The 16,751-nt window shown below is 37.3% G+C and overlaps 1 protein-coding gene across 6 annotated transcripts in view; it reads right to left on the bottom strand.

The window, feature by feature from the left end:
- The window catches only part of NRF1 (nuclear respiratory factor 1), a 120,565-nt gene that overhangs the window by 80,482 nt on the left and 23,332 nt on the right, over positions 1–16,751 (bottom strand). For 4 of the 6 annotated variants that reach the window (XM_054564313.1, XM_054564318.1, XM_054564314.1 and 1 more), the window contains one exon: positions 790–1,021. In XM_054564313.1, the coding sequence (XP_054420288.1) occupies positions 790–1,012 (223 nt within the window). In that variant the 5' untranslated portion in view covers positions 1,013–1,021. Of the gene's footprint in view, positions 1–789; positions 1,022–10,634; positions 10,688–16,751 lie in introns of those variants that run through there. The other 2 variants (XM_054564317.1, XM_054564316.1) reach the window with 2 other exon arrangements.

Below are 16,751 nucleotides of genomic sequence, written 5' to 3'. Positions count from 1 at the left end.
TGGTGATTATCAGAGGAAAAGGGGGAGGGGGAGGTAGAAGAGGGTAAAGAGGGAATAAATGATGATCTAAAGAGACTTTATTTTGGGTGGTGAACACAATACAATATACAGATGATGTATTATAGAATTGTACACCTGAAACTTGTATAATTTTATTCACCAATGCCACCCCAATAAATTCAATAAAAGTTTGGAGGGAAGGGTGGGAGGGAGATAAGGAAAAATTCAAGTGTTCTAAGAAACTTGTATTATCCCTAAAGTGGCCCAAAATATCCAATTACATAATACTCTGACATAAGTAAAGAATGTATATTATAATTTCTAGGAGTGCCACTAATAGTAAAATTATATATAACTTCCAAACTAACAAGAAAAAAAAATATGAAAAAAAAAACCCAAAAACACTTTCAAACACTCCAAAGGGAAACATGAGGGAAAAGCAAACACAGAACAAGTGAAAGAGGAAGCATACAGTAAACATGATAAATTTAAACCTGAATATATCAGTCATTACATTTACTGTAAATGAACTAAATGCCTCCATTTAAAGTCAAAAGATCATTAGAATGGATGAAAAAGCAAAGCCAAGTCATTTCACTTACAGTGTATGATTCTAAGACTTAAGTCACAGTATGACATAGGCACAAGATGAAAAATCCAAGGCTTAAAACAACATCTTGAAGATGTGATATGAAGAATAAAAGTGAGAGTGCTTGCTCCTAGGCTCTTTCAGATATGCAGGGTAGCAGAGTTAAGCAAAAAAAGAGCTGTCAGTAGAAATAACATTACCTGCAGCGGCCAGATGGGCCGTGACCTCATCAGCTGCTGTGGAGTTGAGTATGTCTGAATCATCATAAGAGGTGTCTTCTTGAGAAGAAGGTGACTCTTCATCAGCACTCAGCATACTGTGTTCAGTGTAGGTGGCCACATGGACCTGCTGTACTTGTTGGGCCACTGCGTGGGCTTCTATCGTAGCCATGTGTTCAGTTTGGGTCACTCCGTGTTCCTCCATGAAGATCTACTGTCAGAAACAAGGCAAAGAACAGGATTCAGTGTGTAATGTAACATAATGCTTAAACTAAAAGATATTTTCCTCAAGAACAGGGAAACCTTTGATTTCACTGCATACCTCACCATACCAAGTCACAGGAAATGGGAAGCACCATTTAAATATGACCCAAAAATGGTAGAAGAGTTTCCTTATATAAACCTTTTTGATGGAAATTCACTGCTAATTTTACACTTTAGGTCACAAAACAATACCCCTGATATTACATATAACAACAAAAGATATTTAAATATAAAAATAAAAACATATTTAAAAGATCAGGCACTTGACATTATAGACATACAAAACATAAAAACACTTGATAAGTAAATGAAATACTTAACAATGGGAGTGGAACTATTTTCTCCAAAAGCTACAATCACTCAGATTGGTTTTTCTGCTTATAAAACTGTGTTTCTTGTAAATATTAAAATGATGCCATAAATTATAAAGTAGTAAGATAAAGGCTTGCTCTTCTACTACACTTCTGCTAATCTGTTCCCTCTTTCAACAACTATAGAAAAGTGCATTATCTTTAAAAAAACTTGTTTGAAGCATACATACATATATATGATTTAAAATACAAACAGGTTTATATTACACATATTATTCTATAGTTTGCTTTTATTACAATGTATTTGGACATCTGACATGTCAAAACACACAGATCTACCAGATCTTTCTAAATAGCTGCAGAATATTTTATTGTATGGATGTGACATAATTATGCAAACAATCACCTACTGATACACAGCAAGGACACTGTTTCCAAATTTTTGCTATTATAAACATCAGTGCAGTGAACAAAACTTTGCATATTGATTCCTCAAAAAAGTTAAAAGAATCACCATCTGACACAGCAATTTCACTTCTGGGTCTGACACCCAAAAGAATTGAAAGCAGAGTCTTAAAGGGCTATTTATACATGCCCATGTTCACAGCCACAACAGCCAAAAGGTGGAAGCAACCCAACTATCTACAGATGGATGAATGGGTATATAAAATGCAAATATATACATAAGCTAGACATCATTAAAATTAGAAACTTCTGCTCCATGAAAGAAACTGCATGCATATCTAGAGGTAACCCCCACAAAAAAAGAGCCACATAGATACAGAAATATGAACGTTGTGGCTACAAGTAAAAACATAACTATCTATTCTTGAAAAATTCTTTTCTCATTTTTTATTCTACTCTTATTAAGTTTTCCTTCTTTGAGGACTTCTAAGATTCTTTGCTCCTCTGAGTAATTACTTTCTTATGCCTTGTCCTGTTATGTCTTTCTACTTTAGGTCAATTATTTCCATTAGCTGCCCAACTCTTTACTTTTCTGAGGTCCTTGATTTCTTCTCTATATTCTTGCGCTGTTTCCATTTTTTTTTTTTTTTTTTTTTTTGGAGGGGGAAGGCTCTAACTTTTTTTTAAATTTTTTTATTTTGGCTGTCTTTTTTAAAAAAGATTTTATTTATTTATTTTTAGACAGCGGGGAAGGGAGGGAGAGAGGAGAGAAACATCAATGTGTGGTTGCCTCTAGTGCGCCCCCTACTGGGGGCCTGGCCCGCAATCCAGGTATGTATCCTGACTGGGAATCGAACTGTTGACCCTTTGGTTGGTGAGCCAGTGCTCAATCCACTGCGGAGGCTCTTACTTTTAATTATCTCTTTTCATTCTCACACCACATATCAAAACATCTTTCTAACTCGTGATTCTAGTTCAAAATAAAATTTAATTTAATTTACAAAAAGCATGCCATAAATCCAAAAAGATTAGGAATATAATAATCAGCTGCCATGTGAAACCCTTTTCCATACTTTCTTTTCTGCCTGAGGTCGTCTCCCAGCCTTGTAGTTCTATATGGCATAATACCTTCACAGACAAACTCCTGCCCTTGTTTCTTCAAATGAAGCTTTGAAGAGGTGACTTGTACAATAAAAAGTATTTAATAGAGAGAGAAAAGAATAAAGAAAACATGGTTAAATATTAACATTTGGGAAACCTGGGTAATGACAGTTCTTTAAACTACTTTCGCAACTTTCCTAAAACTCTGAAATTATGTCAAAATTTTAAAAAAATTTTTAGGAGAGGTTTCTTAAATATCCTATATTTGGTAGGTTTCAGAATATTCAAGGGACTATATCCTACTCTCAGATATGTACATATCTAAAATGCAATTTAACACTACTTAAGTCACACCATTAAACATAATATGAAAGATAGCATTAAAATACTATTTTTTCATCCATTTCACTGTTATTCTAGGCTAAAAGACAAACTGCTTAGGGCATTTTAGAATTCTGGGCACTTCAAAATTGTTTTTAAATGATTTGGGATTAGATGGTATCTACATTTCAAAGGGATTTGTACGCTATGCACTTGGCATAATGGACTTCAATTCTTTTCTCCAGAATGCAATTCACTGCATAAATCAATAGAGCTGTCTGCTTCACAGGCTTGTCACTTCTGCCCAGTGCCTCATCTTTCTACCCCTCTCCCCATCCCATCCTTCAGCCTCTCTAACTATTTTTATTAAGCACACTCTGTAAAAAAGCAAAAGCAAAAGCAAAGGTACCTCAGCCTTCTTCGAACCAGAGTGGGATATTTGTCAATGATGCTTTCAATGTTTTTTAAAAATAATAAATAAAATAGGTTGCCTAAAGCCAGATATGACTAACATACACACACTACTGGCAAGCATTATGCCCCACCCTCCCCAAGCCATTTTAAGTGATGCTTTGCTTTTTAGCTTTCACCCACGAGGAGTCAGATTCTCTGGACAGCTAAACTGATAGGAACTGCTAATGGATGAAAACATGTTAGATAATATTTTAAAAAAACAGGACATATTAGGATGATCATTTAGTAGGCCATATAATGTCTAATCACTGGAGTGTACACCTGAAACTAATATAATATTGTACATTAACTGTAACTGGAAAATAAAAAAATATCTTAGTTAATAAATAAATAAATAGAACAGACTATTACCAGATATCCAGAACCCCGAGACAAGTTATATACCCTCTAAGTATCTCAATTTCAACATTTTTTTAAAAATAAAAAAGACAGTTCCTTTACTCAAGAGAGCATAAAGATTAAATGAGATCATCCAGATAAAGACACAGTGCCTGGCACATAAATGCTTGATATTATTATAATAATGTCAGAATCATTGTGTGTTTATGATTCTATCCTTCTTGACTCATTTCCTGACTAATCTCGCAAGGGCTGGGTCTTAATTTCTTCATGTTTAACTTAGACACCCATCTCCAGTTTTGTTCTGTTTTTAATCAAGGGCAAAAGATTTTGAGTCAGGCATCTAAAAGGCCCTTTTATTTATTTTATCTACCTATCTATCTATCTTTAGAGAGAGGGGAAGGGAGGGAGAAAGAGAGGGCAAGAAACATGTATGAGAGAAACATTGATCTGTTGCCTCTTACACACCCCCAACCAGGGACTGGCCTGCAACCTAGGCATGTGTCTTAACTGGGAATCAAATTGGCAACCTTTTTGTTCATAGGCTGGCACTCAATCCACTGAGCCACACCAGCCAGGGTATAAAAGGCCCATCCTTTTTTTGTTTCTTTTTTTAAGATTTTATCATTTATTTATTTTTTTAGAGAAAGGAGAAGGGAGGGAGAAAAAGAGGGAGAGAGAAACATCAATGTGTGGTTGCCTCTCATGCACCCCCAACTACAGACCTGGCCCGCAACCCAGGGATGTATCCTGACGGAATCAAACGGGCAACCCTTGGGTTCGCAGGCCAGCACTCAATCCACTGAGCCACACCAGCCAGGGCTAATCCTTTTTTTAATTTTTAAAAAGAAGTATTGAGGTAACATTGGTTTATAACATTATATAAGTTTCAGTTGTACAACTTTATCTGTATATTCAATTGTGTGTTCCCCGCCCAAAATCTGGTTTCCTCCCATTACCATGGATTTGACCCCCTTCCGCTCTGGTAACCACCATACTATTGTCTGTGTCTATGAGTTTTTTATTTGTTCGTTTCTTGCTTTTGTTTTATATCCCAAAGATGAGTGAAATCATATGGTTCTTGTCTTTTTCCATCACTTATTTCACTTAGCATGACCTCAGGATCCATCAATGTTGCCCTGACTGGTGCAGCTCAGTTGTTTGGGCATCGTCCTGCAAATCGAAATGTCACCAGATCAATTTCCGGTCAAGGCACATGCCTGGGTTATGGGTTTGGTCCCCTAATGGGGCGAAAGAGAGGCAACCAATCAATGTTTCTCTCTCCTATCAATGTTTCTCTTCCTCTCTCCCTACCTTCCCCTCTCTCTAAAATAAAAAAAAAAAATTTTAAATCCATCAATGTTGTCGCAAATGGCAATATTTCATCTTTTTATGTCTGAGTAGTATTTCATTGGATATATTATATACCACATCTTTACCCATCATCAGTTAAAGGACACTTACATTGTTTCAATGTCTTGGTAAAAACCCTTTCTTTATTATATTAACTCCAATAACTGAGATGCTGTTCGCCTAGACATAAACCAGGAAACTACAGATAACCAACGTCTCTAGCATCATTTCATCACGGTGCACGAAATGGAGAGCACAGATCTGACAGTGATTCCTCTGAACAGATGTGAAAAGCAAGATGAAAGCACTAGCAACATATAATGATCTGTAACTCTAAACACCACACGAGATTAAAAAGGCATATCTGTCTATCACCTGGAGTCAGAAATGTTCAGATCAGTCAACACTCTATAAAAAAACAAAAAACAAAGAACACAATAACGTAGCGTGTGTTTTATCTAAAGTTTCTTCTTTAGTATATAAAGAGGGGTGCACTGTGGTGCAGGAGTCTCCGCTTTTGCAATTCCAGGCCAGTAAGGGTGGGACTGAAAGTAAACAGAAGAGAGCCCAGTAAAATCCAAGTTTTTTGTCTCAGTACCCTGGTAGATGTAGTCTGTAACACCTGGGGAGCTACTGGAATTTGGATGAAATGTCCAAGAATAAAAGTTAAATTTAGTCTAACCCAAACATAATAGATGAGATTAAGTGTAGAGAGTATTTTAAAAATCAAAGTAGGAGACAGCAGGCCAGGAAATCTAATCAAAGTATAACTAAAGTAAAAGAAAGCATTAGTCTAATCAATAATATTATCATATTAAAAAAAAAAGCTTCAAGAACTGCCTAAGAGAGAGTCTCAAAGCAAGACTGTACCTAAGGTCCAAACTAGAACAGAAAAACCAAGAGGCTCAACTTACATTCCTAGACATGTCCAGAATCAAAACTTTGTAACTAGGACAGAAATTTTACTCAGCAGAACAGACTTTTCCAAAAAAGGTCAAAGATAGGAGGATGTGGTTCTTGGGGGACATAGAGTAATGGATCAAAATCTCACCAAAGGAAGAAAAATAGAAATAAAAAATTGCACAAGAAAGTCAAAATGAAAACAAGCAAAGTGAAATGTGGCTTAAATTCTGAGTAATGAATAGTACTTAAAATAATAACCCATTTGACCATCCTAGAAATAGTCTCTTTCAAATAGCCCAACGGCAATATTGGCCTTGCAGAGGGAAAAAAAAAAAATCCTGATCCCATACCACTGGGCTCCACAAAGCAAACAATAAAAATTAAAAAAAAAAAAAAAAAAGCCATAGGCATGTATGCAGTTTATTCTTTTCCATTTTCAGACTCCAACTACAAATAAAAATAGAGAAAATCATATAGAATACAAAACAGAACGTGAAGGTTATATGAACCGTGACAATGTAAAAGCAAAGGTAGGGCTGAAATGAAGAGGTGGCAGAGAAGCAGAGAGGTGGACAAATAGCTAGGAGCACTAATATCCTATCTACACAGTGAGGGAGCCAGAAGATGCTATCAAAAGATGGAAGAATTTGGTATTACAATGTAACTATCAAAAACAGAGGGGAGCCCTGATTGGTGTGGCTCAGTTGGTTGGGCATCCTCCAGCAAAGCAAAGGGTTGCTGGTTTGATTCCTGGTCAGGTTCAAGAGGTTACCAATCCATGTTTCTCTCTCACATCGATGTTTCTTTCCTTCTATTTCTCCTTCATTTACCCTCTCTCTAAAAATAAATAAATAAAATCTTTTTTTTTAAATGCCTAAGTTTGGTAAACCAAGAAAAAGTGGTATAGACCTATTACTTAGAGTTATGTAGGAATTATTGTTTGATAACACTATAAACAAAATTAACTATAAATAAAAACAGGTAAAGTAACTGTCTTCTAAAAAAGTGGGATGGGATAGTGGAAGAATGTGGCAAAAGTCCTTCTATTTGATCTTTTATCCTTTTATTTGATCTTTTAACATATGAATGTGCTATATACCTGAAACTAATATAAAATAATATTTAATGTAAACTGTAATAAAAAATAAATAAACATATCATCGCGCCCCTCAAGAGAGAATTGGTTAAAAAAAAAGTTTTGCCTTCAGTAAGACTAACCTACTAATTTGGATCATCTGAAAGTAACAAAATTTTGTATGGCTGCAATCATGTATTTTTCATTCCAATTTGTTGATAAAATTTGTAAATGCTCATTAATATTAATAGCAGCCCAAGAATCCAGTTAATATTGATGCTGTTACGTAATATTAGGAAAACATGCTTTACCACACAACTTAAGGATGAGTGGGTGTTTTGTGAAAACAATATTGTAAGTTCACTGAAGGCAGGGCTTGGGTCCGTAAAGTCTCTATGTATAGTAGCTATCATAATTTGCTCTTTAATGAATGGTTGGGGGTAATTAGTTGCACATTTTAATTACTAAAGCTAAATCCAGGCAATAGTAGTTTGTTATTACCCTATAAGGTTGTGCTGGCTACTCATCTCTTGTCTATTTCTATACTTGATCTGAACTGCTCTACACCCAGCTCTGGCCTTGGCCGGCCAGCCTTGTTTACCCAACTTGCCTGCCAGCTTCCAGTTACATTTTACCCATGGGAGGCAGCAATGTGAGATGGGAACAGGAAGGGAGAAGAAAATTTCCTTGCTGTTTTCATTCCTATCAGTGTTGTTCCAGCAACAGAGGACAGCTTCATCTCCCTGACTCCAGCTGTGGCCCTCTCCCCTGGCAGCTGAACACCAGCAGCGAGGCTCCCTGCGCAGAGGTCAGATTCCCACCTTGTGTGTGGGCCCCCTCTGAGCTCCTAGGTTCTCCTCTTCTGTTCTTCCGGCCCTAAGGGTGGTGGCTGCTTCCTGAAGTTACTAACATCCAGATTACCTCAGTGTCTACTTTTTGTTCTTTTCAGTCTTCAACACTGTTTTTAACCAATTCCCAGAAGTAAATTCTCTGAAATACATACTAGGCTTTGACTGATACAAAGGGAAGAAAAAACTGTACCCTCCTCAGAAATTACTCATAGGACGCTGGTAAGCAGCTAAATTTTATATCAACTTGTATAAGTCAACACCATAAAAAATATTAACATTTTATACTGTCAATAAAGTGATTCTAAGGACATTTTTATAAGACCATCACTAGGGTTTGTTTCTGCACTCTGATAGAAGTTGAATTCAAAATCCTGAGTTTGATGAATCATTAAAACGAGGCTAAGTTAGAATAAAATGACTCATGAAAGAAATAGGACACTTAGAACTGAGAACGGGGTACAGACAGAAAGGAAAGTAGGAGCCATAAACACAAACTTTTATCTCTTTGAGTCTATTTTACCTATTCTTTAAGTAAAGTACTTACTGAGTCTTAACATTTCAGCAAACGTCAAAAAAGACATCACACTAATACAATGTCTTTTTACAGAAATAACAATAACAAGGAGCCACAAAAATATTTATCATATTTTTCAATGAACAGATTAAGTTAGGTGTTTGGTCAAACTAAAGAATATGTGGTAGCAATTGCAGCTTTGACCTTCACCTATCATTCTAAGTTCTTGGCAGACTATGAGATGTATGCCTACCTACTGAAAATCAATAGTGGGTATTAACTCTCATTTTCAGTGCAGCCTGTAGCAATTTAAAGTTATTATTTCTTCTTATTCTGTAACTGGACCCAAAGTGTACAAGGGTATGCAAAGTCTCATCTTCATCCCACCTCATACCTGCTTAAAGGCTTAGCCTCACTTCTGCAGCAGGGAACCAGAGTACTGGGCCCACAGCTTTGCCCTGCCACTCACTAGCACCTTAGACAAGTTTCACTTCACTACTATGCCTTTGTTTTATCACCTCTCAAGTAACAGAACCGACCTAAGAATTATTGTGAGGGTCAAAGAAAACACGGTATATAATGAATGTCAGATTAAGTGTAACCTGTGGTTGTTATTATTCCACATAAAATGATGGGTAAAGCACAGAAATGCCCAAAGAAAAGTTACATGATTTATTTTTACACTGGGAGAAAAAATGCTTACAGATTAAAACCAGTTTTGACCACATATAGATCTCTACCAAAGAGTAATTCTTGACCTTTTTCAAATTATGAACACTTTTGAGGATGTATAAAAGCTACAGATCTCCTCCTTAGAAAAATGCATATACCCACAAAATTTTCCAAAATATTTTAATGTTTTTTAACTCAAATCATAAACAGGTATTTCATGATTGCACAGCTATACCATAAATAAAACACTAGAGGGTGCCACAACCAAAGAAAAATATAAAGAAAGTACAGGGGATTTCAGGTTGCTTAAAATTCAACTGGAACAAACATCCTTCCATTGAAAATAGGTGAATCTACTTCACCAAATGCTTTAAAATACATCAACTCTTCTTTAGATTCTAGATCAGCACTGACAAATAGAAATTTCTTTGATTATGGAAATGCTCTAAATTTACACTATCCAAAACAATAAGCAATGACTTCATGTGGCTACTGACCACATGAAATGTGACAACTGTGACTAAAGGAATCAAAAATGTAATTTTATTTAGTTTTATTTTATTTTAATTTAAATAGCCACATATGGCTGTAGCTCCCACACTGAATAGTGCAGTTCTACATTTTATTTTTAAGTTTTGAAATGACTTGCTTCTAATCACAGACCACTATATATCACTGTTAAAGAAATCTCTAACAGAGTAGATTCATACCATAATTCAGATCAATCTGTCCCGTGTGATGATTCAGCTCTGCAAAGATAGGACTATTATGGTCTCGCCCTTGCGCTACAGGTGTTCAGAATCAAAAGGAAACCTTTCTTTTACTCATTATGGAACACCCGACCTACGCAATTCTGATTGTGTTTCTTAATTCCCTGGGTTATATGAGTTTTTTTTTTTTAAAAAGTGCAAACTAATAAAGTAAGAAAGCGTTTGCCATTTAAAAAAAAAAATTCTAGTGATAATCACCAAGGGCTAAGGGAGCCCTGAGAATAAAAGACTGCAAGGACATGGAGTAGATACCGTGAAGAGACAAGCCTTCAGCCAGGAGCCACAATAAAAGGGCACTGCAGGCAGAGGCGACAGCTTATAAAAGCACATAGCATAGTAAGGGGGCATCGATGAACATCCAGACAGCAGACTCAAAAGTCTGGGGACCAAAGGAACACAGCCCATGGCTGCCTCCACACCAAACTCTTTACACTGCAATCTAACCTGCTAACAATGAAGCTGATGTCGACCCACCTGTTAAAGAGGAAAGTAGTCTATCCACATTGTACAACACCTTACAACTTACAAGCTGTTGTCTGGCACAGTACTGTGAATGGAGAAGCTGCCTAATTAATGTTAATGACAATGATAAAAAGGATTAGAAAATGCATTCTCAAAAATGCAGATGCTTGTTAACAGCCACAAATATCAATAAAAAGCAGGTAAGTTGCTGAAGTTATCCATAGATTAAAACATGATGGATAGGAAGTTTAGTATGCCCAGGCATTTATTTGCAAATGGGTCAGAATGCAGCTGGCTCTTTTTGCAGAAAAATCATTTGTCCACAGCTGCTCCCCAAATTACCAAAAATCAAATAAGTAGTTGTCATGTGATAGCAGGATTAGAGGCTGCTTCAACTTCCATTAAGGAGAAATAACATAAATTGCCACAAGTCCCACCCCTCAGTCTCAGACAAGCACAAAGGACACTTTTATTCAGATCTGCCTACTGTGAAATATAGCATTGTTGCCTGCCTGCTTCCAGGATGGGCCTCAATCCTGCTGGCTCTGTCATTACACAACCAACATTCAGTTAAAGCTGTTTCTTTGATTCTGGCAGACAGTTCAATGTAAGATTTTTCTTTTGAGATAACTGAACTTGTCTCTGGATAAAATTGTGAATGTATAAATGCCAATACTACAAATCTATGAATCTCTGTGATTCAATCATTCTCTCATTCCACAAATATTTACTGAATTCTTATCATGTACTCCCAGATATTTTAGCACTAGTATTCCAAGAAAACCTGACTGGCAACTCCACTTTTTTGTCTTTAGTTTAAAATTTTTATTATTCTAGCCCTGGCTGGTATGGCTCGGTGGATTCAGTGCTGGCCTGCGAACTGAAGGGTAGCCAAATTCCCAGTCAGGGCACATGCCTCAGTTTTGGGCAAGGTCCTCAGTTGGGGGCATGCAAGAGAAAACCAATTGATGTAGCACACTGCACATCGATGTTTTTCCCTACCTTCTCCTCTCTCTAAAAATAAATAAAGAAATAATTAAAAATTTTTATTATTATAGAAGTGACATCTGCTCTTTTTGGGTAATTGAGAAAATACGGGTAAGAAAAAAACAAAATAGAAATGAAATAACCACCCAGGATGGCCACATTACAAAGTTAACAATTTCATGTATACAATGATCCTCTAGTCTCCCCTTCTCCCCCTCAAGTTTCTTATGTTGTTCTTTTTTTAAAAAAATCCAAAGTGAGGCTACAGTGTACATTCTACTTTATAAATATTTTAATGTAATAAAGAATTTAAATGTTCATGTTAATATTTTTACATCATTGTTTAAATGTTTACCAAGCATTCCCTGTAAAAATATACAGTACTTATTTTACTAATTCCCAAAAGTCATTTAGGTTGTTTTCAATTTTTCACTATTATAAACAGCACTGCAGTAACAATTGTGATATTCAACAAATACCTGTTGCCTAAATGAGTAAATGAATGGTTTACTAAGGTAACACATACCCACCGAATTACTTCCTTAGCATTACAAGGACATAAAACTTTCAGTAATCCTACAGTTAGGACTCTGGACATGCTATTATGGCAGACACTGAAGGGTAATTTCAGTAAAGACGGCAATCTAAACATAAAGATAAGTACATAATACTTGGTGGTGGATAGAGAACTGAATGAAAATCTTAACCTCAACGATGTAAAAGTATAGCTCCTAGAAAGTGGAATATAGAAATAGGAAAGTACAGCACTTATAACCCCATTTTATAAAATTGCAAGTTGAAATTCTACTGACAGTTGACAGATCAAAAATAAAAGTTTAGGAGCATTTGAGATCTAGCTTCCTGGAACCATCCTCACTTTAGCTCAAATAAACACTTATAAAAATTCCCCCTCCAAAAAAATATGAGTTTATCATTTAAAATTATAAAGAAAATTAATAAAAGACTATTAAAATAATATAAATATCAAATAAAGGGAGATGGAGAGGAGAGGGTAAAAATATAAATTCTTATTTTTAATGTCAAAAAATTTAGGTATTATCTAAAGTTGATAAATAAGGAACAGAAGTTTACATATATTATTAAGTCTTATGGCAGTAACTCCACGAGAAGCTAAAAACAAATAGTAAAATAGTTTTTAAAGGTCATCTGTCTCTGGACCATAAAACTGGAGATGAGGGAGAAAGAGATGAGGCAGAAGACAAGTTTTTTTCATCAAAAGCTCCTTTCTTCTGCTATTTGTTAGGAAGCACAAGTAATACCCAGATGAAAGCTGCCTGAAAAATCTGTTACTATTCACTTTGGCTTCCCTAACTATTAATATATCCTCTCACCCTGATTACTAGTCAGACTCAACTGCCCACAGAGCTTTACTTTAACAAGAGGCAAATTTAAAATACTTAAGACTTTGGAGACTATCTAGTCTGATTTTCTAATTTCACAGATTAAGTTGAGACTCAGAAAGGCTAAGCGAGTTAACCGAAGTCACATCTCTATCCGGTGGCAAAACCAAAACTTGAACCCACATTTCCTGCCTGCTCCGTCTTCTCCAAAAGAGATGCACCTATTCTTTGTCCTAACCATTATTGGCTTAGGTTCCTTAATACTTATCCTATATTATCATGTGCTTATCTTTTTTTTTTTTTTAAGAGGGAGGGAGAGAAACATTGATGTGAGAGAGAAACATTGATCAATTGCCTCTTATACACATCCCAGCTGAGATCAAACCCACAACCCAGGCATGTGCCCTGTCCGGGAATCGAACCAGAGACCTTTAGCTTTGCGGGAATGACACCCAACCAATTAAGCCACACCAGCTAGGGCTCATGTGCGTGTCTTTAAGCCAAAATGTGGGTCTTACTGGGGGTCCAGTGAACTAAGATTATAAAATAATATGCATGTTGAATTTAAGTGATTTTTCAAATTGCACCTGCTGTCACCCATCCCAGTCCTTCTTAAACATCTGTTTCCCCCACCATCATGGCTTTAGAGGACAAAGCTACTTCAAGGACTGGTTCCTACACAGTAAGGGTACTGACAGCATGCTTCCTAGCTACAGGAGCAAGTGCAAGTCATGAAGTTCCCAAAGCTAGTCTTCTGTGAGCACCAGGGCAGTCAACTGATTTCATGTTTTTCTTCACCCATATTAAATGGTTTAGCTAATTACCCACTCCTACTTTAAGTCGATGGAAAGGGAACAAATATTTTTTTTAAAGGACCCGGAATTGACTTTTGAGGAAAATGGAGAATTGTGCACACAACTTTTACTTTTGAAATTATACTATTTTATAAAATTATTGTAAAATTGAATTTTAAATATGAAAGTCCCTAGTATTATGTATAAATTATTTACATTAATTATTGTTTATATAAATTTAGAAATAAGGAAATAAAAAACATGTAAAAATGGAGGCCAGACTACTTACTGGAAATCAAGTTTATGCAGAAAAGTCAAGACCTAATAACCAAAAACCCAGTATCTGCTGTACTGTATTTTCTTTTTTTAATTATATTTTCCTGATTATGGTATTAAAGATGTCCTGATTTTTCCCCCTTTGCTCCCCTCCACTCAGCACCTCACATTCCCTCAGGCAATCCCCACACCACTGTTCATGTCCACGGGTCATGCATGTAAATTCTTTGGCTATTCCATTTCCTATATTGTACTTTACATCCCCATGGCTATTCTGTAACTACCTATTTGTACTTCTTAATCCACTCACCTCTTCACCCTTTCCTCCAACACCCTCTTCCCATCTGGCAACCGTCGAAATGCTCTCCGTATCCATGATTCTGTCTCTGTTCTTCTTGTTTGCTTAGTTTGATTTTTAGATTCAATTGTTGATTGATATGTATTTATTTCCATTTTATTCAGTTTACATCTTTTTCTTAAATAAGTCCCTTTAACATTTCCTATAATGGTTTGGTGATGATGAACTCCTTCAGGTTTTTTTTTTTTTTTTTTTTTTTTCTTTTTGGTCTGGGAAGCTCTGTATCTGCCTTTTAATTCTAAATGGTAGTTTTGTTGTGTAAAGCAATCCTGGCTGCAGGTCCCTGCTTTTCATGATTTTGAATATTGCTGGCCAATCCCTTCTGGCCTACAAAGTTTCTTTTGAGAAATCAGCTCTCAGTATTATGGGAACTCCTTTGTAGGTAATTATCTGCTCTTCTCTCCTGCTTTTTAAGATTCTCTTTATCTCTAATTTTTGGCATTTTAATTATGATGTGTCTTGGACTGGGCCTCTTTGCATCCATTTTGTGTGGGACTCTGTGCTTCCTGGACTTGCATGTCTATTTCCTTACCAAATTAGGGAAGTTTTCTTTCATTATTTTTTCAAATAGATTTCCAATTTCTTGCTCTTTCTCTTCTCCTTCTGGCACCCCATGATGTGAATGTTGGGCCTCTTGAATTTGTCCCAGAGGCTGCTTATACTACTCTCATTTTTTAAATTCTTTGTTGTGGTGGTGGTTGTTGTTCTGATTGTTTTTTGCGTCCTTTTGTTCCAAATCATTGATTTGATTCTTGGCTTCATCCACTCTCCTGTTGTTTCCCTGAGTCAGGGATGTCCAACCTTTTGGCATCTCTGGGCCACACTGGAAGAAGAGTTGTCTTGGGCCACACATTAAACACTCTGAAACATGTAATCACAAAAAAATCTCATAATGTTTTAAGTAAATTTACGATTCCATGTTGGACCACATTCATAGCCATCCTAAGCCATGTGCAGCCCATGGGCCACAGGTTGGACATCCCAATTGTTCTTTATTTCAAGTAGTGTATCCCTCATTTTTGACTGGATCTTTTTTATGCTGTTGAGGTCCTAAGTTTCTTAAGCATCCTAAGAACCAGTGTTATGAACTCTGCATCTGATAGATTGCTTATCTCCATTTTTCTTAGTTCTTTTTCTGGCATTTGGGTCATGTTTCTTTGTCTCCTCATTTTGGCAGCCTCCCTGTGTTTGTTTCTATGTATTAGGTGGAGCTGCTTTGACTCCCTGTCTTGGTAGCATGGCCTAATGTAGTAGGTGTCCTATAGGGTCCAGTGGCACAGCCTCCCCTATCACCCAAGCTGGATATTCACGGTACACCCTTTGTGTGGGCTGAGTATACCCTCATCTTGCAGTTGAGCCTTGGTGGTTATTGGCAGATCAATGGGAGGGATTTACCCAGGCCAGTCAGCTGCAAGGACTGATGTGACCACTGACCACCAACCTCTGACCTCCGTGGAGGATCAGCTGTGCAGGGGAAGGGTTGTGGTGCTCCAACGTGGTCTGTAGCTGTCCTCTGGGTGCATTGGCCCTGAGGTTTCCCAGGTGGTGCCAGCCAAGTTCAGCCTCTACCTGTGCGTCCAAGGCACCTTGCCTGAGCTATAAAGCAATCTGAGATAGTTGCTTCTTCTGCTGGGCTTGGAGATTCCCAGGTGAAGCCAAGCTGTGAATCTAGGCTGGCTGCTGCTAGTACCAGGCCTGGGGCCACTTAGCTGTTGCTTGTTTGATAGGATTTAGGGGTTGTGAAGCATAACCAAGACCAGCCATTCATGTGGAAAAGTCACACTTAACTGATTTGGATAGGCCCCTAAATTGGGTGGGACAGAGGCTTGGGGGAACTTTAGGGCAGGGCAAACAGTGTTAGCCAGGTTGACGGGGGTATCAGATACGACAAAGTATCTGGCCCTGTGGCTCTGTTGGTGGGGAGGGCTCAGAGGACAATGGCCTCTGCCTGCCTTTCTGTCTGAGAGAAAGCTGTCCCCCAGCTCCTACCTTAATGGCAGATACTTTAGTTCCTCCCTGAATGCCACTGGTGCCTTTCAAGCTGCTACCCGGTGGTTCTGGAGTTCAGAGGGAGTGCATCTGAGTAAGCCCGTGTGTGGGTTTTTTAAGGGGAACTGCTTAGGAGTTTCTTCCACTGACTAGTCCCTGCTGGTTTTTGCAGCCAGAATTTAAGGGGACTTATTTTCCTGGCACTGGAACCCTGGGCCGGGGGACCTGGTGTGGGCTAGGACTCCTTGCTCCCAAGATATCCTTCCCGAATTGTTACCCACCACATGTGGGTATGGGACCAGCCCGTTCCACATCTGCACCCCTCCAATTAGTCTGGATGAATGTGGTTTCTTTAATTATGTAG

This window comes from Pteronotus mesoamericanus, unplaced genomic scaffold (assembly GCF_021234165.1).
Source record: "Pteronotus mesoamericanus isolate MK-2021 breed Mesoamerican mustached bat unplaced genomic scaffold, CSHL_Meso_final scaffold_85, whole genome shotgun sequence".
Lineage (NCBI taxonomy): Eukaryota > Metazoa > Chordata > Mammalia > Chiroptera > Mormoopidae > Pteronotus > Pteronotus mesoamericanus.
The sequence above is the reverse complement of the archived record's forward strand: the minus strand, read 5'-3'. Positions and strand labels throughout refer to the sequence as shown.